A 27,278-nucleotide genomic window follows, 5' to 3' on the forward strand; every position below is an offset into this window, starting at 1 on the left:
TTGTTTGCTTTGTTAGAGTAGAATTAGGGTATGTGGGGGCATGGTGAAGGCAGTCAGAGGTATGGGGTTGCTTTTGTATAAATAGGAACTAATTAGTAGGAAACTTTCTGTCTGAAAAAAAGGCAATTGGAGGGGACATAATATCACCTACAGTGGAGGTCTGTATAGTCATGAATGGCTTGGGGAAGTGAACAGAGAGTGTTTATTTCCTGGTTTTTTTCCACTGCTTCACAAAAGGCAAACTGGGGCACCCAGAAAAATTTCAGGAAGGTAGTTTAAACAAAAGAAGCTTTTCACACACCACGTCATTAAATTTTGGAGCTCATTGATGACTGAAATTATGGAGATCAAAGCAAAGTTAGCAGAGAAATCTTGACGTATAGTGTTGCAAGTATCTTTTGTTCAGGCAAAACTCATTATATGATTGTATGTTAATGATTTACAGTTACTGCTTTGGTTCCTCGCATGAGAGGACAGTTGTGTATTACTTCTGGAACATTTTCAAAACGGCTATAATTTCTTTAAAAACAAGGTAATGCTTTTTGGCTGGAGCTGTTTCAAAATGAAAGGTGTGACGTTGCTGTGTTTGAACAGGCTTTGCCAGAGACCACAGCCAAAACCAGAGCAAAGTAGAGTACTGAAGGAAAAAAAACAATGTTGTGCCTTTCAAACCCAACAGAAATTTAGAAAAAAATAAATATAAACCTGCAGAAATTGGGCCAGATATTTCATCCATGTAGCTCTGGAAGTTGTGTAAATTCTGTAATACATTTTCTCTTTGCTTATTATCTTTGCAGTTTCACTGAAAGAAAGGAATACAGACCATATGACAAAAATGTTCTCGGTTCTGTCTTAGATGTTTAAAATGCAATGAAAAGTTGTGTGTTCCTCAGATTTCTTTGTGAAGATTTTTACACAGGGCTATACTTCAGTATTAATGCCTCTGTTGCAGCAGGGGTTTTCCTAGGGCTGCTGAATTTCCTTTTGCTAGAGGTGATACATTAGCAGAAGTTAAAAATCAGAATTCCAGAAGCAGCCTGAATTTTTCAGTTTAAAAAAGATATATTAAGTTTTATCTGATAAATTGAAACATCTCTGATTCTGTTTACAGACTGTCAGTGCCAGAGCTGGACATCAGTCCTTTTACTTTCAAATTTTAATATATTATGAGATATGTGGGGCTCAAATGGCATGTTTAACTCCCTGATATGACCATAATGTGTCTGACACCTCACCCCTCTGCAAGTCATCAAACTTAAAGAGAATGAAAATTGCAGTAGATTGTCCCTGAGCTATCCAGATGCTGTTATTTCCAGGCCTGTTTTGATTCCCTAGTAGCTCATGGTAAAATACTGGTTCAGGGTTTTGTTGCAAGAAAGCCCAGTTGGCTCTTCTTGTTAAGAGTTTCTTTTAATTAGTTTAAGGTCTGTTTCTTTACTCTGACTCAAGGTTATTCATTAAACCATGGATGATCCAGTTTCAAACCAGCAGGGATCCTAATCCCACATTCTGGTTAAATATATTGAAGATACTGAATCTCTGTTTCCTTCAGTAGAAAAAAACTGTATCCCTGCAGATAGGGCTGCCTGATTTTCATGACTGAGCATGATTAAACAAGAATGTAATTACAAAAAAAACCCCAACCAACCATTTTTAGATAAACTAACTTTCAGTCTGGCTAACTGAAACCTTTAGCTTTGATACTCTGCTCTTGCCTTGCATGTTTTGAATTTGCTTGAAAGTGTGAAAGTATATATAAAGTGGTGATGTATAACTGAAGTTTAACTAGCCTGTTAGAGTTCTTCATTCATTTTGGACAAGTATCAATACATGGTATGTGCATGTGATCCTGAAAGTAGACTGGCTGATGTGATAGAATTCATCAATACATTTGTCTTGCCTTTCATTTGTCATTTCACTGAGAAAACCCCATGGACCTTATGATATATGGGAGGCCTAAACAGTTTGCTGTTTCTCCAGGGAAAATTTGAAATTGCTACTGAACTATGGAAAGCTGGGATTGGTACTAGCATCTTCTATTGCAGTAGATGCTTATGAATGAGTATTCTCCTGCATTTCTTGCTACACCCAGAAATAGTGTAGTTTTACAACTGAATTTCAGTGTTCTGCATACATGACTGTTGTGGTTTAACCCCAGCTGCTAATTAAGCCCCACGCAGCCGCTTGCTCGCTCCCCCCTCACCCAGAGGGAGGGGAAGGAGAGTTGGAAAGGAATGTAAAACTCGAGGGTTGCGATAAGAACAATTCAATAATTGAAACAGAATAAAAATGAAAGAGCAATAATAACAATGATGACAATAACAGTTATAATGAAAAGGGGAAGGGAAAGAATAAAATCCAGAGGGAAAGGAAGAAAGGAACATGTGGTGCACAATGCAACTGCTCACCACCTGCTGACCGATGCCCAGTCAGTGCCCAAGCAACGATCCACCCACCTTGACCAACTCCCCAGGTATGTATACCATGCATGACATCCCATGGTATGGAATACCTCTTTGGCTACTTCAGGTCAGCTGACCTGGCTGTGTCCCCTTTCATCCTTTTTGCTAATGAGGCTTGAGGAACTGAAAAATCTCACATTAAAGCCAAAACACAGCACTGTACTAGCTCTTAAGAAAGACAACTCCATCCCAGCTGAAACCAGGACAGGCCTTTAACTTGCTGCAGTCAACAAGTCCCATAGACTTCCTGACATCTGGAGTTCTCCCTGGACTCACTTTCAGGTGGTGTTCTGTCCCACAGCCTTTGTTTCAAAACAAGCTGGAGTTGTTCGCATGTACGCGCAGACTTTCACACCTTTGCTGGTCCCTTGCTGCTGATTCACTACCTGAATGGCCAGAGCCTGACCTGGTGATTGTGGTCTTCTGCAGATCACTTGTTCCTTTGCAAAAATGCAGTCTTAAATGGCACGCAGATAAACAAAATATTTTTTGCATATAAAGTTTCTATAGATGCTGTATTTCTATGGTAATGCTTTGTTATGCAAAAGCTTGACTGCACGCAATTTTTTTCATTTCTATTAATACAGAAATGGAAATGTATTGACTCTAGTCATATATAATACATGGAGCTGCTGTAGGCCCATCATACTTGAAGTGGAAATTATGTGGTACTTCTTATAAATGAATATTTAAGTATGATCTCAATTCATTTTATTGACAGAGGAAGCCCAGCTAGTTTGATGGGTCCTCTTAAAATATTTTTTTTTTTTTTTTTTTTTTAGTTCATGCCCTCCGTAACATTACTGAGAGTTATGAACAAGCCATCATAGGCGTCCACATATTTTTCTAGGAAGGACTGCTGCTTTTTGCCTGCTGTATGTAATCCGTAAGAAAATCTTTATCCTAAATAACATAATGCAGTCCTTTTAAGCACACAAGAAAACATCACTTTTTCTTTTAGCCATAGATAACTATATATTTATTTCAATGGCTAAAATACAAGAGAACACAGCTAAAATGAATAGGATGGCTAGATGACTGGGAAAATTCAGCCGACCATCAGCAAAAACACTTCAATAATGAGATTTGGTAGACATTGAGAATCTTGAAAAAGGAAAGTGTTAAAAGTGTCATAGTTCTAAACTTGTCAAACAGTCTGTATAAAAGCACTGAAAATGCAATTATGAGGACCAGTTGTACAGAGAGTCTTTGTATGGCTTTCAGTCTTGCAGGATTTTCTGTATCCCTAGAAGTTTTCCAGTGGTGGTGTACCCTCTATAGCAAATAGAAGTTTACTGGCTCTTAGGTTTCCTTTTCCTAATTACCTTCTACAGCAGTTCTCATGTCTCTACTTTGTACACCTTGTTGGGGTCCGCAGATCTGGACTCTAAAACCCCTTTGCCTAAGGTGGTAATACACATTTTGTGGAAATCTGGAATTTGTGGAGTTGCGGAGACTACTGTGGCACAACACTTATGCGGTCCAGCTCCTCCAAAGAGGTGGAAGATGGCTGTGGTTATTTCCATGTTTAAAGGGAACTGGAAGTCCTCAGCCTTCAAAAATGACCATTGCAAACCAAAAGAGAGGGCATCATGCGAGGTGGTGAGAGCGGAGCAGCATTGGCATTATCAGCGGGAAGGCATTTTCCTGCACAGCTCCTCACCCTGCAGCAAACTGGCAAGAAGGTAGAAAGGAGCCTAGCTTTCACGTGTGCGGGAGGCTTTCCGCAAGCTCCGGCTGCTCCCCGTCCCCTCGCTGTGCTGTCAGTTCAGCGCAGCCCTTCCCAGCGCTTGCTGCAGGCTGGGAGAGACCGGCGGTACTTCGGCTGATCAACGCTTTGCATTAATTCTGGCCTTTGAGGACTCCACTGCGGGCAAACCCATACGCAGAGGAGGGGACAGAAGTTTGAAGCGGTCCTGCTGTCATTGACATTCACGGCTCTGGCTTCAAGCAGCGCCCGCCTCACCCAGGCACTGCCAGAAGGGAACGTGCACTCCTGCCTCCCTTTGTGCCGAGGGGATCTGTGTGGAGTAATTGAAATGCAGGGCTGCGAAGCACTGCTGTAGTGGTCTGGTTTGGGGTTTCCCCCCCGCCCTCCTCCCTTCGTTCCTGGAGGAGGGGGAAGCATGTTTGCTGTGGATTCTTTTTGTTTTATCAGAGAATGAGATGCTGGCTGAAAATTGAAGAAATGGCCCTAGAAGAACTGATGCAAAGATCAAATGCGGTTTCCCAGTGCACTGGTAGGAGGAGCTGCTGGTCTTAAATAATGTGTTGTGTGGATGCTGTTAGTGATTTTGTAGGATTTACAGAAAATCCTGGTAATCTGACTAGCATTCTTTATGCATGTTTGCATTAATAGGAAAGAAAATGTTGAGAGCTTTTGTCACCACGTTAAACTTTTGTTTATATTAACGCTAATTAACATTTTTAGTGCTTAGATATTCATGAGGCAAGCTTTAGAAGGTCCTCTTGAATAGTTTTAGGTAGCTGCTAGCCCAGTCAAATACTCTAAATGGGTTTTGATTCCTTTTTTATGTCTGACTCAGTTATAGCTAAGAAGTGGGGGGAATTACAGATTTGCCTAGCGGAATGGGTCGATTATAAAGCAGTGAAGAGCTTGGCTAAGTGTAAAGCACGGCAAGCCATTATTTTGGGTGGGTCTAAATTGCACTTTGATGAAAATGAAGAGTTAAATGCATTAATCGTGGTAAATGTAGTTTTACATCTGTGTGGATTAAAAATTTCAGCAGGTCTGCTAAAATAGTTTTAGCACTGTAGAAAGTTTCTTATGCTTTTTGAGAGATTTTCTTGAAAATGTAAACACTTATGTGTTCAATACCAGAACTAAACAGCAGTGTACAATAAGATGATTTGTGGCTAGATCTAGGAGTGTTTTTCTGGCTGTTGCTCATGCAGAGATGTAAACGTATTTCAGATAAAAAGTTACCTGTAAAGACAAGAGATGTTTTTGCATCCTTTGAACCTGTTTCTTTTGCCCCTTCTTAGTCTGCTGACAGATGTCAGAAGTCTTGCATCTTCTTATTGTCTGAGGCAAATAGGTGCTTTGCTGATACAGAATATTTAAGGTATTATTCATTGCAGTATCAAAACTTGGAATTTTTCTTCCCATTTCCCTAGTCCTGTTTCCTAAGGATGACTTTCAGCTGTTTCAATTTCTGTGTATTATGAGGAGATAATTAGCAAGATGGCTGATGCTGTGTTTGGATGAACAGATAGATTAAATGACAAATGTGAAATGAACAGATTAGCTGCATCAATTTTCCTGGAATAGGGGAAGTAGGTATTTTACCTTCTTAATAACATGTGTTTTGGGAGAAAAGTGAGACTTAATCTGGTGAGAGCAAGCATTAAATTACAAGTAAAGGTCACCATACATACTATTTTCTGCTTCCTTGTTTTCCCTATATACTTTTCCCTTGAATATCTTCCTTTTTTCAAAACATGTTTTTATTTAATGTATGAATATTTGTTTCATTACGTGTTTTGATTTCCCAAATGTTTAAGAAGAAAGACAGCCTGATATTTGCTAGGGCATACTGTCTTTTGCAGTTTATTTTAATAATTCATGTATTACTTTATCTATTCCCTTAAAATTGTTGCTAGTAGTTTTTCTGAGGCAAGATAAATTTTAATAATGGATGGTAGAATTGGTTGGGAATATGGGAGCCTTTTCTTCCTGAATTGAAGTAGTCTTCAATTGGGAGTAGGCTTGCTGGTTTGCCTATGACACTGCCTGTCTTTCAGCTGTGCAGATGTAGGTACACTGTGACCTTCATGTAAACCACTAGCGGCTCTGAGTGCTGTTTCCACACTTGCCGGCAGGCTCTGACTGTGTGCTGATATTTAGCTTGTTAAACTTGCATATTTTTCCAAAAAAGCAGCTGTTACTTTACAGCCAATTTCATGTTCATGTTGATATAGGTGGTCCCTCTCCTCCCCTTCTCTTTATCTTTCTTCCTCTCTGTAATTCCTGTGTGGGTATTTCCAAGCCAAAGGCACCTCATTTGTATAACCAATGGTTGTATTTATAGGTGACTTTTCAGTTTTCCCTTTTTCCTTCCCTGCCCCCGCCCCCCGCCCCCCCCCCTCCTTGTTCCTTTCAGATTGCTTAGACCATTTCTCTGTTGCTGCCTCCCATTCTTGGGCTTTACTCTTGTCTGTGGGTCATATTATCTACTGTCTGACTTCACAGCTGTCTTTCTGTTGACTCAGAAGCCTTTTGTGTGCAGCAATTTCCTTAACAGCCCAAGATCTTGTGCAGGATTTTTCCAAGCCCATTTTTCAATAGCATCCTGCTTAGGAGTAATTGAAATGTAGAGCCTTCCCCTGGTGTGCCCCGTAGTGCAGCTCCCCACCTTCAGGCATCAAGGGTTTTTTTCTTTTGCAGGATCCAGGGAAAAAGACTGTTTCTCTTCCTTCACTCGTTTTTCCTAATGATACTGCAGGCAGGCCAAGATTCATCCCTGGTAGTATTAAGCATCCGAGGCAGAAGAGGAATTCCCCTAAAATCCATGTGCGCTGAAAGGAGAGAAGGGAACACTTTCAGTAAGGAAGTCCTTCCACCTTCTGAGGTGCACTTGTCTTTTCCTTGACTAGGGTGAGGGGGCAAGAAGGCTGGAGTAGCTCAGCTCCTAACCTAGCATCTCCCCAATGCCTAAGGTTAGGTATGGTAGATCTGGGTTTGTCTCATCTTTTGCCATTTTGCTACAACAGCCTTTCTGCTTGTGTCTGCTCTCCCCGCTAGTGAGTCCCCTCTGTCCGTCTGGCGCCGACACATCCTTTCTGGGCTACTCGTCCCTCACCACCACACCAGCACTTTCCACAGTTGTCCTTCAGCTCCCTGTGCTCTGACTAAATTCTGATTTGGTCACACTCCCAGCCTCTGTAGTAAATTACTGACTTCTTACTCTCTCCTGAACATGTGATCCTCTGACAGGATCCTTCAAGTGCCTTCCTCTGATACATTTTACAAAACTGGACAGCTTTCTCCAGCAAAGCTTTGATTATTTCTTATCTTGCTCACCTTGGCTTTATCCTCCAACACCTCACAGATACATTGTTTTCTGCTTCTGGACATATTTAGCTATTAAGATCGTGCTCTTTAGTTCAACAGTATCATCCTCTTCATATTCCTCCTCTTGCCTCCTGCTCCACAGTTCAAAATAACCTTGTGCCTTGCCTTCTTCCAGCAACTTAAAAGGACAGTTCCATGACATCTTCTGTTGTTTTTTCCCACATACGCTCCTCAGTCCTCCCGGTCATGGTCACTTCCATTCTATCAAATGCCCTCCTGGACTTTGATAACCTGGGTGTTGCTTTCCCTGTTTGCATATAAATCCTTAAATTAAGACAGAAGTGATGTAAAGACATTCTCTATTTCTGCCTAAGATGGTTTTCCCCCCCCTATTAGAATTGTGAGGGGTTTTTTTAGGAAAACTGAAATGATTATTGATACTAAAAAAAATATAAAAGTCTGGTTTTGTTCATCTATTTTTTGACAGATAATCGCATAATTTCTGTTCATTTGGCCATATTTTTTACTTTTCCTCTTTTTCAGTTCTGTTGCTGTTTTACATTAGACCCTCTTCCACAAATTGCTGTTTATGGGCAGAACTTCCTCTCCCCATGGAACAGTAGCTCAGAGGTTATAAGTAGTTATAAATAGTTCTGGTCTGGGACCTCATACGTTGTCCATATTACTGTATGCTGTGGGTTTTCTGTTTAGGACTCTTCATTTGCTCTGACTGGTACAGAAACAGCAGTAAGGCACCAGCTCTTTCTGTCCATCACTACTCATGTTTGTATCAGCACTGAGCTTGGAAGCCTTGCAGTCAGTGATGGTGTTGTCTAATTCATGCAAACAGGCAATACAAATCTGGCATTCCCAGCCTCATCTTGTGGTAGCCCACTAATGGTTTCTTTCCACCTTGGAAAGGTGCCACTATTACAGCTACCATCTGTTTCCTCTCCCTGAACAAAATTTTAGCACTTTGCAAAAAGAAGTAACATCTGCAAATCAAAGATAAACATGTGTGTAGTTCCTTAGTAAATGTGTATGCAGTGCTAGTATTTTAAGTACAGGTAACATCCCTTGGCTATTTCAGCTTCAGTCAGTTTTCAGTAGTTCGAGATTTTCTGTCATACTCACAATTTGGTCCAAAACTTTACACTTCATTTCCCTGGCTTTGTCTTGACAGGCAGGCTTTTGACATTTTAAAAGGCTGGCTCACCTGCCTTAACAAATTAGAAACAGATGTAGGAGGAATGAACTCACATACCACCTCCAAGTGCCCAATATCAGTGGAAAGAGTTGGCTTACTGCAAAGTGCAATGGGGATACCCTCAGGCACACTGAAGGGACATAATAAAGTTGTGGGCAGCTGGAAGGACCTGTTCAGTGTGTCCTCCCGGTTCCTACTCTCTTGTGAGCTTGCCCGCTCTTTCTTACTCTTGTAGGGATCTGTCCTTGGTTCACTTGATTTTCCAGTTTGAGAACCGAAAGAAATCTTTCTGCGTGTGGCAGAGTACTCTGTGTGTGTGTTAATTTGGCAGGCAGGCAGGTCTGAGCATGAAGGGGCATTAAATTACTATTTGGCGACTTTGTTAGCTTTCTATGTAGCTGGTAGAGTTGAAGAGATGCGGCTGAGAGCTCGGAAATCTGCAGGGTGTGAGCAAGTCCGCTGCACCCAGGTGGCATTTAATGGCAGTGGGGGATGCCTCTGCCTGGTATTAGCTTGCTGGCCCTTCACTTCGGCTTTCCTGCCCCCATGTTGAGCTTAACCATGAAAGAGGCCTCCGATTTCCCAGGCCAGAGGGTATAAAGCAGGCATGCTCTTCCTGTTATGAGGTTTAAAATTTCAAGACTAAGGGTGGGAGCTGCAGTTGAAACAGACACAATTAAGCAATTAGGAAGTGGATGGCTTGTATTTTCTATGAGTGTGCACTATTATGGCTTCTGTGCACCTACATGGCATCTGTTTCTTAGTTTATATTGGCCTAAATCAAAATCTTTATTTTACTATTGAAACAGCTGAACCTAGTGAAGCTCCTGGGAGATAAGTTCAGAATTGGTACCAGTCATGTACTTATTAGAGCTGCCTTTTTGGTAATCTGAGGAAAAATGTTTTGATCAACATGGAAGTTGATTAAATTTTATTTTTAACCAAAGTATTGTTACTTAAAATTGCATCCCAAAACATTTCAGCTCAGTGGGGATTATTTTTTATATATTAAAAAAAAAAAAAAAAAGAAAAAAGGAAATGTCGACTTGACTTTATACTTTTTGGGATTGTCAGTGACCTCACTTATCATATCATCTATCCCAGTCTTTCACTGATTTTAATGGCAGTTGCTGAACTACAGTAGGAAAGCTACATTCTTCGCAGATATCTTTCAACAAATGAACAGGAGATTGGGGCAAAATAGGCATTAAACAGTAAATGACAGCACATTTAGAGTGACTTTTCAGAGGACTGCAGGATGCGTTTTTGTCAGTCTCTCATTTGGTCTGTGGACTTTGGATATATATACTTAAAGCTTGCAGAGCCAAGAAAGCCCTGCCTGGATATATATGTCCTTAGTGATACAAAAGAAGAAAAAAACATGTTGCTTTGATGCATTTTTATTATCACAGTGACTCAGAATACTTCCTTGGCAAGAGTGCCTGGCACAGCTGCCTGCCACACTTACAGCTGCAGAGAGCCAAGCTGCAAGGCTACCTTGTGCATATCAAATAACAGGGAACTTCTGGAGAAAAGGAACAGCACCGCACAGGGACGGGTGTAATATGTAACACAGGCTGCATTGTCTTCAAGGTGTTTGCTCTAATCTCGTGTGTCGAGCAAAGCCAGGGAGCAGGAGGCGATCCAGTCATTCACCTTTAATGAAGCAGATCAAGCAAGCTATTGGTGACTTTGTTGTTTCTGAGTCAACCCAACAATTTCTTAAGGTTTTCAATATCTGAAACAGTGCATTTCAGTTGGAAGTTTGAGTCTGCTGTTTTACAACATCTGGCAAACACACTTTAATTTTGTTTCATTGTTTCTTTTGTCTTATCTTATTAAATACCAGCCAGATATGCTTTTATTTCAGACAGAAAGAGTATGATCTTGGATGTTTTTATATGGATTAATCACCTGTAGGACTCTTGAGGTAAGCCTGCAATGCTATCTTAGCTATTTTGACCTTGCTTTAAATTCTCCAGTTATCCACGTAGCTGCATAGCTTGAGCATGAGCCACCTGGCTCACCACACGTTGGAATGCAGGCCTTGTGGCTGAGGCAAACTGTCCAGTAGACTGGCCTTTAACGTTGCCTTTGACAGTACTGTGGGTGCAGCCAACTCAAGCCTTGCGGAACAGTCAGCATAAGCACAGCGTCCTGGGCATAGGTAGAGACAGGATCATCATCTTGGAGGTTGACTTGCTGGGCAGTTTCAGACAAGACATCCCCTCACTTACAGCAATCTTGGATATTGGCTATATTCTTGATCTGTCTGTGCTCGTCTTTTTGTGGCTTTTGAGATTTTGTACTAGTGCTTTGAATTTTTTGATGACCGATGGAAAGTGCTATTTGAGTTGTCATGTAGCAGGGTCACGGAGGTGGCTTTTGGGCTTCACATGGTTCCCTGGAGCAGTGGGGAGTTGGGCACAATGGATCTTTTGGTACAATGGAGAGATGTTAAACTTGGTCACATGAAGGGTGGAACTGGCTGTGGGTTTCAGCATGAGAATAAGCTGAAATGGAGAAGCCTTGTGATACCCATCCTCAAATGGTTCTGTTTTCATGTGAAGGCCGGTGGTGTTTGAGCTTGGGAGGGGCCTGTGTGATGGGCTCGCAGGCAGTTAAATCCCTTTGAGGACACAGGGTAAGGCAGCTTCCTAGCAGAATGTGGTGCTCAAGTTGTGGCAAGCTGATAAAGCACAGTGTGGCATGGTACTGCCTGGTTTTGAGGATGTAGGTGTGTAATGCTGCTTGGCAGCAGTCTGCCATCTTAAAATTGATAATCTGGGCAAACGGGTATTTGGCAATTCGAGAATCGCACTGCTGCGTGGTAGATAGGCTCATGTTTTCCACCTGTGCTGTTACTTCAGGGGTGTAAGTGCTGTCCCCCTTCATGTGCTTAAGGCATTTGCTAAGTGCTGATCTTACTAAAAGTCTTCCTGTCTTCAGCACTTCAGGTAGCAGGCAGAAAATTTGCACCTAGAAGTGACTGTCCTAGTTCTTTTATAGTCTCAATTCTTGTTGAGCCAGAAATGTATCTTCCTTTTCTTTCAACTCCTGCCTATAGCCTGATGAATTTAAAGGGAGGGTAGCTTTGCATATGAAACAACAGGATGATTGATATAAACAGAAAATAGTGAGAATATACACACAGCTGATTTTAAAAATTACTCTTTAGGCTACAACCTTTGTTACTAAAACCATCAAATGATAAATTACAGGCAAAGTGCTTTACTTTGGTCAGTATTTTCCCCTGGGCTGCTGGTTGTCGCTCCATGCTGGCCTGTGTTACTTAGCTGGTCAGTCCAGGTTACCTCATCACACACCTGGGTTTCAACAGTGGCTTTGAAAACCCAGCCTTGCATCAGCTTTTGGCCCATGGAGTACACGAAATGAACCAGCGTGTTGCATGACTCATTTGTTTCCTCTTTCCATGTTTACCTTACGTATGTTACTTCAGGCATGATGCCTCCTGAAGCAACTGCTGTGGAAAGGCCCTGCCAAACTTCAAACTTTGATGTTCCCCACAGCTCTGTATCCTGTTGCCACCAAGTATCTGTAATTGAATTGGGTATTCCCTATTTCCATTATCTCAGCATTTTCAATTTTCAGATTGCGGCAAGGCAAAACTTACCTGTCTTGTCCCCTCTTGCTGCCATATACCATGCACTCCTTTGTCCAAACACTGGGTAATTCTTCTGCTGGGTTTTGTTTTCAGCTTCCAGCTGAGTCTGTAATTTGGTGGTTATTACCCAACGGATTTAACAAAGGCAGTTTGATGCTTTCTTTACTTAGCATTTCACTTTTTTGACACGCTTTACTCAAACATTCAGCATAGTTGTAATGGCAAAGTACATTTATATAAAATGGTCTATTCTTGTAAAAATACTTCAGAAGAAAATAAAAGCTCCCACACAAACATTCAGTGAAAGAAAGTAGAGAAAGAAGCACGTTTGTGTTTGAGGGAGGGATTTTCCCAGCTTACTTTGAGGGCTATTGATGGTGGAAGAAGATGAGAGAAGGAGAAAGCTGGGGTAAAGAAGCAAAGCAGGTGGGTATGGTTGTGCGGCTTGGATGAAAATAGAAAGCTGGCAGAAGCAAGGCGGTATAAAAAGATTTTCTGTATGTTTTGCTCATAGGTAGTCATTTAGTAGGACCTGAAGCTGGAGCCCCCATGATACAGTGTCTGAAACACAATAGCTTTAAGTTTAATAATTATGAGGGAATATGACCTACGTACACAGAATCACAAGAGTGATGAAAATTCATTATCGTTACTTAATTCATGCTTCAGTATATGCCAGGCACTAATTATGAGACAGCTCAGATCTGCTGAGGACTCAGACATTTGCTGTGAACCTGGCACAGCTGGCTTTGTCAAGGACAGCCACAGAAATTCCCATTTTAGGTTCTGTGCAAAGGCTGCTGAGGCTGCAAGTGACCCGTGGGATGTACTTTGAAGTTCTGATACTAGAGGTTTGAAAGTAAAGAGAGACAAAAAGCATCTGAGCACATTGGAGAGAGCAAAAGGAAGCCATTGAAGTTGTTGATGGTGTTCAAAATGGTATCAGCAGCTTACAGAAAAAAATTATCATTTCCACACTAGACAAATCACTTGTGAAGTAATTTATGGAGTAAAGGTAAGAAAAAAATACAACGTACACGTAGCATTCTGAGTTTTCTAATTGTATATTTTCTTAATTTCCTTCTGCTGAGTCTCTTCAGTGTTCCTTACCCCCAGCTCATGGTTTACTTGCCTTTCAAGGACATTGCAAACTGCTGCTGACTTTGGTGCCGTCATCGTTTCAGTCAGTTCCTTTGAAGAGAGTATACCTGAATTGCTTTGAGAGCATACAGCCCAGAGCAGAAGAGGGATATTAATAGAAACAGCTTCTTTCTGTTGTTGTATGAAGACAGAAGACGAATTATTTCAGTGTGGCAGGTGGAGGTGTTTTTCAAAGCAATTGCTCGCATATTTTAAGATCTGACAGGGAATTAAAAAGCTGGATGGTAAAAGCTGGATGGCACAGAGGGCTGCCATGCATTTTGTATCAGGAGGGTGAAGGTATGTGTTAAACACTGTTAATTTTGCACAGGATGTTTAGCAGTTGCATAAGTTAAAGTAGTACTAACAGTTCTCATCCAGCCTTCAGAAAACTGGAAACAAACTTTTCTGTATCCTGCCACCTGCCTTTTAAAACATGGAAACAGAAGAATTACTCTGGGCTTTGGCTTTTTTAAACACCCTCTCACCCCCACTGATGGTTCTTCTAGAGTAATGTCTAGAACTGAATTCACTAAAGACTGCCTGACATTTATATGATGCTGCAGGGAAACCTTATCACAGCTGGTGAGAGCAGGCATTGATTTAAATTTTTATCCCCTAAGGAGGGTGAGAGTTTAGAGAGATCCAAGAGTGGTTTGAGGGGAAATACAGGTATTTGAGACAGGCCCAGTGTGCGGCTGCCAAGGCAGGAAGGCATCTGGGTGTTACTGTTTGGCACTTGCATTACAGAGAAGCCCCTCCTCTTCCCCCACATTCCCTGAGGAGTTCCTTTCCCATCCTTTCCCATCAAGTAGCTCCTGACCTTTTGCACATGGGCATTCCCTGAGCTGCAGCATTGCTAGTGGCTGTCTGGTGCGCGTCCTGCCCAGGAAGGAAAGCCGGAGCAGGTGGTGGTACAAGGGAGAGGAGCCTTCCTGCTCATTCAGGTATCACCACCACCCTGGACTGGCAGCCTTGCTTGTTTGACAACCAGTCTGCGAGTTTCCATGACATGTGAGATGTGATATGTGGCTGGTATAGCAAGTTAGCCCTATGACATTAAATGGGAGCAAATGCAATATGTAGTATTCAGGTTTAAAGATACACATAGAAGAAAAGGAAACATGGCAACTTGTACACCCATTCTCCACTTGTTCCTAACCTTTCTCTCTGCTTCCTGCTCCTGGCAGCAGATCAGCTGTGAGCTAGTCGTGCGGGGGCTATTTTTGTTCATTAGCCTCTGCAGGGCCTCACAAGCCTTATTGTGAGCATGCTGCTGTCCTGTGCAGGGAGCTTGGGCCACACTGGGTGCTGTGGCAGGGCTTTGCAGAGCCTGCCCCCCTGCAGGTCCTGCCCTACTGCCTGTCCGGGTCTGGGGGGGCTGCCCTGGCTGTCGGGGGCCCTTCATCCTGTTGAGCTCAGAGTGCTCCACAGGCAGCTGCACTGACTACAATTTACTGCAGTCATGAAATACTCAGGAAGAAGTTACTAAAAGTTTCAGATTTAATTTTATAGCAGCATTAATACTGGAGATCTCATGCTTTGAACATGACCATTGCATTCAAAAATACTTGGGGGGGGGGGGGGAAGCGTAGTTTGAACTATTTATTATGCCTTTAGAAAGGAATTTTTTGAGTGTCAGAGCCTGGTTTTTAAAGTGTGTTGCTAATAATACATTAGGCAATGAATTAGTAAGTTATTAAACTGTGACTAAATGGAACTGTGTTTGTTTTAAAGGCTGGTGATCAGCTCTGCTCTATTTTTGTTACTGGGTACGGCCTGCCAAGCCCTTTGTGGTTGAGCTGTAGTGCTCTCGACAGTTCCCTGCCTCAAGTAACTTGTTATCTGTATTTCATACAGCAAAAAAGGAAACATCAGACAAGTGTGGTGGAATTGATGAGGAAGGAACACTCCTAGCAAGAAATAAGGTCAGGCGCATCACTGCACAGTACTGTCAGTGGGCTTCAAGCAGTTTTTCTAGCTGTGCCTGCTCTTATTTGGGGGAATAAGGGTTATGTGCCCCACAGTATCGCTTGGCAGGTCTGGTCCTCTGCTTGCAGAGGTAAGAGTCTTATTGTGGTTCCTGCCCAGCTCAGTGACCTCAGTTTCCTTTTCTAGGGAATGGGTTGGGATGGAAGGGAGCAGGATGAGGGAGGGCTTGGCACTTGTACATCTCCTCCCCTGATAAAGTCAGGGCATGGCTAGGGTGGGAGCACCGGTAACAGCAGTCACCCTCGTGTCTCGTAGCCTGTGTGGCGTCTGACTGTGGCTGTAGGTAAACCTGCATATCCGGGTCTGTTACCCGGTCTTGTCCTTCACCTGGTGCTTCGCTTAGTAAGCAACTGAAGCTGTTATGGACAGTAAGATATGAAATAGTATTTTTGCTCCAATGTTTTAGTTTTCATCTTTGTAACTTCTTTTTTTTTTTTTAATTAATTGATTGGAAATGGCATAAAATACCAAATTTCACAATGCTTAATGCAGAATTGTGGTTTTGTATGGTGTAGAGCCAACACTTGGTTCCTTGTTAGGCTCTGACAGATGCTAGATGTCAACAAAATGGCAATTTCCCTGAACTAAAGTTTCTAATGTCAGGCAGTAGTTTGACTGCTAGTAATAAACCACATTATTGCCACCTAATATATTAAGCCAGTTTAAAAAAAACCCAAACCCCCAAAACAACTACTTTTAATAAAGTTTTTTAATTTTGAAGCTCTTTGACAACAGTTGGTCCCAAACAACTTTGCAAGCACATCTTTCGCCCTAGGTTTGCCCTCAGTATGTGGATTAGAATGTTTTCCTTATTAAAGCTTTAGTGATGATTGTAATGAGAAGGCAGTTTTCTGCTAAAGCTATCAGCAAAAAAAAAAAAAAAGCAGATTTTGGAGATATTTTTTCAAACTGGAATTGATTGTAGTATGTTTTAGTACTAAAAGCAAAATTTCAACCAACTGCTGAGAAAAGTGTATTGTAAAAAACTTTTCTTTTTTGGCCAAAAATAATTCCATCTAGCAAAAAAATTTCTGTTAAGAAAAAATGCTGGAAATTTATGATTTAGTAGTATTTAGCAAAATGGTATTGTTATATATATACAGTAGACTTTGCTGGAAAAAGAAACAAATCATGATTCTTTCTGAAGGCAGCTGACAGAGCCAGCATAATAAGTTACAGAAAGAACCTGATTTTCTGTTTTATAAAACTATGTCATAGGATGTGTGACTGAAAAGCAAAATGTAACATACCTGAAGAAGTAACGGAGCTGCTTGCATGCTGAAATAATAGCCCAACACTGTGCAATTCAAAAATCTATCAGTTGGGAAGATTATCCTGTGTGAAGAATCAACTCCATTTTGTAGTTAGAGACTATGCATTCTTTTCAGCCCGTTGTCATGTAATTTGCACTTGCTCTATCTGGCTATCAATTGCTTGGGCAAGAGCAATTAGTTTCTTGAACTCAACTTTACACTTTCTTTAAAAAGTAGTGTTAGTATTTGATATACTTTTTCATGAGTTCGAGCGTAGTATCATACTGTACTTGATTATGAATATTGGAAAATGATGGCCATGTTTGGCTTTATGCAAAATGAAGTTTGCTCTTTTGGAAGTCTTGGCCTTCCGACCTGTTTGCATTTATTGTGAAATATCTTCCCAGCCTACCTCTAGAGAGCATCTAGGTGTGGAAGGAGCTATGTGCCAAAGCACTAGTAAATACTCAGGTTACAGTGCAGGGAAAAGATGCTTCCAATATGCCCATCGTTTCTCTTAGCCCTGCTTCCATTTAATTGAGGAATTCAGATACCTAGATAGAGAAAATTATTTCATATGGCATTTTACTACAAGCAGGAATTTGCACAGGCCGATTTTAATCTAGTGAGGATGATCTGAGCCGCCTGCTGTGGTAAGTAGAGAGGGACAGTGCCCTCTGAACACCCTTCAGTGCAGAAGCTAACTCCTCTGAGCTGCATCTGGAAGGGGCTGTACAGTCTCCATCCTGGGAGCCATCTGTGGGTGTTAATCACTCTTGGCTAAAGTTAAAATGCATTTTTAAACCACATGCCATCTGGTGAAACTAAGTTGTTGAAGAAAGAGTTGGTCATACTTTTTTTCTTTCCCTTGACTTTTGCTTCTCATGGTTTCTTTTTGCATCCAGCAAGAGACAGGTACCTGGCAATTGTTTGAACCATTGAAGTGGTTGAATTTGTTGATTCAACAGAAAACTGCTTTTTTCTTTGTGGAGGGGAGAGAAGTGGTTGCTGTCATATCTGTGGGTTGTCCTGCCTCACCCTGTGGTCATTTGAGCTGATAATCAGGGCAGAAGTGGGAACGCATGGCTGTGGCACTGGAGGAACATGGATGTGGTATGACTGTCCCTTCACTAGTGCTCTGCAGTTAATCCAGAGGAGAAACAGTGAAACTCCTGGTCTTTGTCACCATATCCCATAATTTGTGTTTCCTGGGTTACTGAGTTAAGTACAGTCATCTCTTTAGAAGTCTACTTGTCTTAGTTAACTTCAAATCTGAAATGGGTGTTTTGTGCTAGAGCTTTATGGCTGTTGGTTTGTTGGCTGGCAAAGCAGAGAGATACTTCTTGATCTGTTTGTTACAGTACTGTATGTACTTGATTTCTGCAGAAATTTCTGGATTGAGACTTTTGACTTCTTGATGCATGCTTCTGTCAGGGTTCAAGTTAATTAATTTTGAGCTCACCAATTACGTTGGAGTTTGTTTCAGTGGGTGTAGTATCAGGCTGCTACTCTTCCATGTTGCATGAATTGGAAACGTGACATTTTTGCTCATTCTCTCCCTGGCTGTAACTGAAGACTGCTGCAATTTAAGATGTGATATCTGTACCATTTGTTTTTACACAAAATCTAATTTCACTGCTTTAAAAGGTAGCAATAGTTACATTTTTTTGTGGCACCATTTATCCAAACTATTTTGCGAAATTTTTTCATGCCTTTTAAGCAAATATGTGATGCCTCAAGCAATATTTTTCAGAAGACTGAAGATGGCAATTGCATAGTTAGAAATTCCAGGGAAATTCAGATTTCTAGTATGTAGAAACCAATACTGGAATTTCTTCAAGTACCACATTTTTAACTCACATAGGGAGTAAATAGGAGGCAGGTGCAACCAGTGATTGACTTACTGTGTGTTTCCCTTTGCATCTGAACCTTGTACTGTGTCTAAAAGAGACAAACTTGCAATAGGAGGGTGATCTGGGAAGGCACAAGGCTGAAAGGTGAGTGTACGTATTGTGTCTAAAAGTGTAACTTTTAGTTTGATATTTTATTGTTACTTTAGTGAGCCAGTAAGCTTCTCTTCCTTCCTGGTTCAGTGAATATTATCAATTGTGATTTTCAGTCTTGCCTTAGCTGAATCCAAAATTAAATGGGAGAAAAGAATCTGAAAAGCATTATTGCTTAAACTAAAGTAGAGACAAATCATACATTGTATCAGTAACAACTTTTAAATATATGTAAGTGATCAACTCTAATGATAAGAACTATAAGTAATTTTGGGGTGGTTTTTTTTGCTAAGATACCTTCTTGAATTTTTTCCAAGCCATCTGTTAAGAGCTACAAATATTGTTAAGGTTTGCCATTTATTCTGTTTTGACCAGGAACAAACCCAATTATGTGGCGCTGTTTTACTAGCCTTGATGTGAAACATGCTTGTTAGATATTTCTTTTTTCCATTCAGGAGTCTATAGTCATAATAAACTTACCTTGCAGTGCTGAATTTTTTATCTTAAGTGTTATCTGAGAACATTTTGATAATTTACTGGTTATTAACTTTTATTATTTTTTTATAATACTTGCAAAGTTAATGTGAGAAATACATATTTTTACACTTCCTACTTGGCATATGCTGTCAGTTCTTGTGTTGTAGTTTGATGAGAATATATTCAAGCTCTCAAGTTTCTTCTTTCAGTTGGAGCCTGAAGTCATGGATTTGAGGCATAAAATATACTCTGAAAAGCAAACAGGGTACATCTAGGCTTGTCTGACTACTGAATGTTCGCTCCTCCCAGGCCTTGCATTTTTTGCTTCGTCTGCTCATCATCTGTAAGATTAGGTAACTCACCAAGGTGTTGTGTTTTACCATATTCTGTTAAAATTTGTGCTCCTAAACAATCAATACTTGTGATCTCAAAACAAGCTGTAATTAGGTTGTTTCTTGTGTGCACTGCTCTCTGTCCCCCTCTATCTCTGCATGCGTAGTAGGGAACATTTCTCCATTCATACGCCGTGAATGGGATGGTCCCAAGTCTTGCTTGTCTGGGTTTTTTAATATGCTACAGCAAAACAGCTACCTGAACTGAAGTGTCAGTCAGCCAGCACTGAACAGCAAGTGCTTGGGTGTTCAGGTAAAGCCAGGAGCAGTTACCCTTGCATGACAGAGCTATTTTGTCTTCTCATATCCTCATATGAGTCCTTCAAAGTTAACTCTCATCTTGGCCTTCTGCTTCCTCATCACTGCTGTCCTAAGCAGGTCCCTACTCTGCTCTCCTGCCTGAGGTCTATCTGCTGCACCCAGCCTCACACTACACCATCTCTGCCAGTGCCCATACCTCCTCTACCCTCACTCTCCTTCCGTCCCTGCTGCTCCTCCACAGTCTCCCATGTACTGAGTCTGGCCACCTCCTAGTCTCTGCTTCCACTAACGGATGACTTTTTGCCCAACATCTTCCATCACGTGGGTCCAGCCTCCATTCCCCTCGTGTCACTGTCTCACTGACCAGCCTCCCCCAAGCTGGCAGGCCTGTGTCCACCTTGTGCCAGCAGCTGCATTTATTCTGCTGGGGGCCCTTCTGCCTCCCACGCCTGGTGGTCTTCCAGTGAGAGGAGGCAGGGGCTTGCTTCAGGGAAAGGAGGGAGCTGCCGGCCAGATTAAGTGTTTCTGGAGAGTGGTGGCAAGCCCCGAGGATGGAGGTGCTTTTACCCTTTCCTCTTGCTGTTGTCACACCAGAGCTTATGAGCTTAACACATGTTGTGGATAGAAAACTACCTTCTGGGTCTGGTGGAGCTTGTATTAGGTGCTCAAAGGGGTTCCTGCTGAACTTAAAATCGGTGACGAGCTATAACAGTTTGTCAAAAACAGAGGGTAGAAGGATGCTAATACAGCGGGGTTAAGTGATGTGGCTATTTGTCAGGACACAGAGGAAGTGGATCCTAAATCTTCACTGCCATAAAAGATTGCATCACCCGGTGCCTAAAATAAAGACTACTTTCCCAGGTCCTTTGTTAGAGAGGCCCCTTCAGCAAAGAAAAGAGATCTTGTTCAGCCAGTCCTTAAATGCCTATGTCTGTCTGTGTGCATTTGGGGGGGGAGGAGGGGGCCGGATAGCCAGATGAGTTTTAACAGATGGTCTTTGTGTAAAATATATGGACATTAAGAAAATATTTAAAGTACCTTTTAAATCACTTGTCAAGAAAAATGTGGAGTTACAGGACAAAAAAAAAGCAATATTTTGTTCTTTATCATGGTTACTTTGTCGTAAATACTCAGAGGATGGTACTTCAAACTATTTCCATTTTTCAAACCTATTTCTGGTTAAATCTTATTTGAAAGATGTTCAGCTGCATTTATAAGACAGTAAATACATTTAGAAAGGCTGAATCATGAGGAATTCTGTTTGCTGTATTTGCCTTCATCATGTGTAGAAATTATTTGGAGTTGTATAAAAATTAAGCATTTTAATACTATTTCTTAGTGCTTTATTTCTTGAGCACAGAAATAAGAAGACATAATCCTACATTTAAGCAAACTGAATAGAGTTGGTAATTGGAGACTTGAGGATTTAGGATCTGTTTGTTGGTTTATAGCACTGTTCACTCATTACAAATGAATTTATAATTTATTTTCCTTGTTTGTGATGACCTAATCAGCTGCCAGCATTTTTAAGTTCTGCACACTTGTGATTTATTCAATTCCATCCTGCTAAAACATGGAGCAGGGCTTTAATTGCCTTTTATGAAGAATTCTGCCAATAGGGAAATGGAGCCTCATTCCTTCATTTGCAGCCAGAAACTGCTTACTCTGGTAGCTCTGAAGATCATACAGACTTTAGATCTACCGTAAATACATTTGCTTTGGCTCTTACTTAATGTCTAAAAAAATTAACACAGAATTGAAGACGACTACTCTCTCCTTTGACAAAGGAGTTTGGCTATCATGCTTACAGTTTCTGTACTTTCTAATAACTGTTAAATTTATAATGCTGCACCATTTATCTGCCTGCCTGTGTGTACAACTTCTAAATAATTTAATGTTTTACTTTACCATTTTTCTTCTTCACATAACTCTAAAATGAGGAAGATAAAATTCTGCTGAATTATGAATTCACTGGGAAATTGAAATAACCCATATAAATTAAACACCAAAAATGGTTCCCTTTTTCTTTATGGGAATCAAAGCAGTGAACAAAACTGGATAACAGTGAGGGGGCTAAAAGGACAAGATGATTGTAGAATAATTTAGATTGGAAAGAACTTCTGCAATGTCATCTAGTCCAGCCACCTGCTCAAAGCCAATCTACTTATTATGGACATGCTCAGTTTGAGTCTTTAATGCCTCCAAGGGTGGAGATGTTCTAGGATGTTCCAGGAGTGTCCTACATGCTTGGGTACATGAACAGGGCACATGGGACCTGTTACCAGGCTGGCTGGTGGAATTTGATGGCAGCCTGCAGTGTTAAAAATTTTCCCACTGGTTAAAACCTTTGCAGCAAAGCGTGCAGGCTTTCCAGTGCCACCATGGCAGAGCAAAAAATTTTGCTACTCACTCTAAATTGATCTTTAATAGATCAAAACACAGTGACTTTATGAAGGCTTCTAGGTCTTACTACTAAAAATAATTTGGTTTTGTTAATTTTCATAGTTGCCAGTTTTTTCTTTTACTTATTTACTGGGTTTTTATTTGTTTTATTATACATTTTAGTAGTTTCCACAGATTGGTTTTTAAAGTTTGAAGATAATCACACAGTTGTACATAGGGAAATGTTATAAGATATTATAAGTATCCAGGACAGCAGCAAAGTCCAGGGATGTAGCTGTAAAGCAGAGTGCTCTACCAGTGAAGTCTGATGCAGGGAAGCTTGCATGGTATAATTCATGGTTTGATGAAGAGCTATATACATTATAATTAAGCCTGTATTCTGCAGATTTGCTGCACTCAGTAACAGCCTTTTCCCTGATATAACTTTGGTTTGATTTGGATTTATTTGGATTTGAGAGCAGCTGGGAAGTTCTAAAATACCTTATTATTGTGTATTTCTAACATGAACTGCAGCATCTGTGCCTTTTCTGTTTCATTTTCCTACCTGCTTCTCACTCCTGGGGTGTATCTGGGAATTCCATATGTTCTTCTGATGGGGAAGGTCACTATGCATGATGCTTTCCAGATGCACTGCCTGTATTTAAGAATACAAATAAAAAATAATCTGCGCAGACCTGTACATTACTAATAGAGCTACCTGGTGCTGGTGGCTTCTACACATCACAAAGCTGAGCAAAGATTGCTCCTGTGACCAAGTTTATGATTTTTGTTTGACTGCACAATGAAAGGACTGGTTCACAAGACAAATCTGTCCTTGGGTTTGGAGTTCCGCTGCTGATGATTGAACACCCAGCTCTGCTAACTGTTATCAGTCACCCAGCTGAAAAGCTGGAGGTTGTTTGTAGAGCAAAGCAGCTTTTCTGTGGGAAGGATGGGATGTGTGCAGGGACTAGAATACGTAGTTTAAATGCACAGGGACGGTATATATGGCATGGTGGATGGAATGGTGAAAGCAGGATCAGGATTGTCACCTGGAAGAGATGCCTGGTTTCTGGAGCAGATCATCCTCCTCAAAGATCCCAGCAGCTTCATCCCTGAGACCAAGTCCCCAGTATCGGTTTTTTAGCATGAGCATTCATGCTCCTCTTCCTGAGTAGTTGCACTTTCAGTGTCATCATCATCTTCATCAAACAAACTGGGATTGATTGTGTCAGTTGAAGATGAAGAGTGAAGCAATGGGGTTATGTTTTTAATGGTCTCACTTTTCAGGAACACTTCCTTGCTGGACAGCAGAGCATGCCTGTGTAACATTTCTTTTGTATAAAGAAAGGACAAAAAGAAACTGCTGGCATAGTGCTGTCTTTAACTGAGAAGCGAGAAGCATTATTTAGATTGTCTGGAAAAAAAATAATCTGTGGATCCAAATGTAACAAATGAGACCAAAAACTGGCTGTTGGCCGGAATTGACCTTTGGTTGTACAGCTCTACAGCTATGGGGATTGACATTTTGTAGCCTTTGCAGGCTTTATTCATATGAGAGAATATGCAGGAAAATAATTCTGCTCAGGTATAAGCTACGATGTGTAATGTCTTGATGTTTTCTTTCTCAATAGCATACATACTAACAATATTTTATTTCCCTCAGTGTTTTCATGCTATATTGTAGAGGAATGAAGGCAGTGGGTTGATTAGCATTGACAATATGCAGCTGTGGCCTTGCTTCAGAGGCAGTGGCTTGATTGACATGGACTATGTGTAGCTGTGGCTCATCCCTGCTGAATGGTTAGATAGCTCTGAGGAGTCTGGGAGGAGAGGGGGATGAAGCCGGATGAAGCAGAGACAAGGAGGAGTGTGGTCTGGCATCTGAAGGATGGAGGAACAGCATGGGCAGTAGAATCTAACACATGGTAAAGCCTTGTTGCAGCTTGCTAGTTTAGCTTGTGTGGCAACAATTGGTGTCCCGTGTGAGGCTGATTTGGACTCAAACTGCAACATTATATGATTATGTCAAGAGGAGCCATGATTTCATCCCCGTCTGTTTCTCCTTCGTGTAAATAATAAACAAAATCTTCAGTATCTTTCAACACATTTTGATGTAATAATTCATGTGGAGACCATAACTCCAATTATACATTTACCCATTGTGCCTTTATTTGGGTTCTAAGGGTATAGCCATAAATAGTAATCATTAGTGCTATTTTATTAAATCATGTGAGGATCTCTGCTGAAGATTCCAAGAGAGACAAGAACAGCTTGCAGTACTCATTTAGGAAATAATCTTTAAACAATATTCCTAACCTGGAAATCAATAGGTACTTATGATTTCAGCAGCTTTCCACACACCATGTTACATGCCAGGGTTATTGACTTTTTCAGCCAGAAGCCACATCATGTGTCCCTGTCCTCCTTGTCCTACCTGGAACGTATCCATTTATCATTCACCATGTGGCTGCACAAATGCAAACGCCTGCACCAAGGAAGCAGGAGGAGGACGTTACTGGGAGCAGGAATCCTCCCTGTGGCAGCAGTATGGCATTAGGTCAGACAAAGTGCCTGTGTGATTGAGGCTCTGTTCAGTGTTGGTGCTTGCTGATAAGACGTTATACATGGAATGAGTTTCTCAGTCTCTCTAAGAATTACAGCCATAGTAACTGCATATCATACAGCATTTGTTTTACATTTTCAGAAGGAAATTGTTGATTCTTAGTTGTGAAAGAGCTTTTCATTTTTAAATTTAACCATGGACTTGTCCTCATCCTTTACAGTTCCAGATGGTGTAAAGACCCTTGGTGTCTCTCTCACTGCATGTTTAGAACTATTTGCTTGAATGTCTTTAATTATGACTGTATAATTAAAATTTGTCTATTAGAACTGACTAGCTGATATGTAGAATGAGGTAAACTAACTCTGAACAGACCAAAACTTTTGACTTTCTAGTAAACTGTCAAATGGCCCACCAGTATCTCCCTTCATCTCAGTTCAATTAAGTATGCTTATCTGTACATGGAGAAAATCCTATTTTGCCGGAGGCCTACATGAGTGATGATCAAAATCAGCAATTCATGAATTCTTTGTGTTCATTAATATTAGGAAAAGCTCCTTCTTCAAACACTTAAGTGATTTATCACTCTTATACCCCTATGGTCATTTCAGAAAGTTGCAGTAGAAAACCTACTGTGCTGCATCCTAAGAAGTAGCCTGAGAAAAATTGTAACAGCCTAAGGATTTTTACAGCATTTCTGAAAGGTCCTAAAAGGTATTACTCGTAGCTGCATACCGGCTTTGAGAAGTATTAATAGCATTGTTTCTTTTGTGCTGAGTGGATTACTGCCATATAAATTTATAGCTGGTGTAACAGTGCATGCAGAAGAATTTCAAAGCAGCTACTCAACCGAAAACTCTTTCACTTTATTAATACCCCGTTCATGAAGAGGCTAGAGAGGGAGGATTGTGAAATGTGGAAAAGAATTGAAGTCTGACAGAGAAGACGTGAGAGCTGAGCACAGGATCCCTTGGGTCCAAAGCACATGGCAACAGAGAACCTTTTTCATAGGAAGGAAATTATGGTAGCAGAGACTGAAGACTCAAAGGTTTCCCATCACTTTCTCCTTTTCTTGGTGCAAAAATCCCCTCTCTACAAGCCCACCACCTGCCGTGGTCATCTCCCTTGCGTTGTGCTCACAGCAGCAGCAGTCAGGTATTGAACACAGAGCTGAGGTGGTGTTGGGTGAAAGCATTGGCTTGTATCAAACATAGGAGCAAAATAATTCCCAGGACCTTCCTAATCTGAACAGATTCTTTTTTTTCACCTGCTTCCACTTCTGATCAAAAAGGTAGGCCTCATACCTCTGATAGATTTGCTCAACCTGTAATTGTCATTTGCCAGGTCATTTTATCTAACGGAATTTAAGTAAACGAGTGACCGGTGGTGGCAGTTGTTTAATCAGCTCCAATATCGTGGTAGCCTTTACCTGCAGCTTTGGACTGGCATCAGATGCTAATGAGGCTTTTCCCATGATGTCCTGGTCGTCACCAGTGTAACTGCAGTTTCCTTACTCTTTCCCGGAACATCTCTGAAGTTTTGAAATTGATTGCTAGTTGCATTCAAAAGTTAAAGAACTTACATTAAGGGACAAACCAGAAGTGCTGTCTTGTTAGATGTTAAAAATCACTTTGCTTGGCTGGTCATGAAGAGTTGTTCTCCTCTAGTTATTTCTCTGATCCACTGTGATTTTTCTGAGTATTTTCTATGGCTAATGGAGGAACTTGTTCTTTTGCAGATGAGTCAAATTTATTGCTAGCCCTCAGGAAATTCTGACATGCAGTGTAAGCTTACTTAAAATAGAGGGACAGATGTTAGGCTTTAAAAGCTTTTTGTTATCTTGACAATTAAATAGTAACACTTCCAGAATATTGAAACCCTGATTTTGTATCTTGTGGTATTTTTTTTTGTTTTGTTTGTTTCTTACTGTACATTTAAATTATGAAATGCTCTGTATTGATTTTAGGATTTATTTTAGGGTTTTTTTGAGAGAGATTGTTATAAAGGACTGGCAGCTGTGGTTCAGCAGCATAATGTGCAAGTATAAATAGAATGCAAGCTGTCCATTTATCTCAGTCCTGATCTACTTACATTCATCTGATGCTTGTTACGATTGTGGTTTCTCTCTGAGCAGATACATCCAGTTAGGATTAAGTTTGCACATCTAACCTAATTCACTCTTGTAATTTAATTCAGGGTTACTGTGTAGATTTCTTGTGAAACCAGATAATTCTTTCAACTACTAACCTTTAATAATAAAAAAACACTGAGAATGCTTGTCACTGTCTGTGTTTTTGGGAGGTACTGAGTTTGTTAGTAATAGCTTTCACGTTTGCCAGGGTATATCTCCATTCATGTCTGTTTCTGAGATTTCTCCCCACTCCAGCTTCTCCTTATATGTCATGGTATTTTATTACATGTAATTTCAGTTTACAGATTTTCTAGATTACACTATGGGAGTCCTTTCTAAACTTTTTGTTAGGTAG

General features: G+C 40.9%; 1 protein-coding gene across 14 annotated transcripts in view; it reads left to right on the plus strand.

Annotated features, from left to right (window-relative positions):
• MCF2L (MCF.2 cell line derived transforming sequence like) overlaps positions 1-27,278 on the plus strand; it is a 164,366-nt gene that overhangs the window by 30,520 nt on the left and 106,568 nt on the right. Inside the window, exon 1 of one of the 14 annotated variants that reach the window (XM_027804864.2) lies at positions 4,459-4,702. The exons of the other annotated variants lie outside the window; for them this stretch is intronic. Within the exon in view, the coding sequence (XP_027660665.1) occupies positions 4,624-4,702 (79 nt within the window). The 5' untranslated portion in view covers positions 4,459-4,623. Of the gene's footprint in view, positions 1-4,458; positions 4,703-27,278 lie in introns of those variants that run through there. 14 annotated transcript variants of the gene reach the window in all.

Source organism: Falco cherrug, chromosome 2, assembly GCF_023634085.1.
Source record: "Falco cherrug isolate bFalChe1 chromosome 2, bFalChe1.pri, whole genome shotgun sequence".
NCBI lineage: Eukaryota > Metazoa > Chordata > Aves > Falconiformes > Falconidae > Falco > Falco cherrug.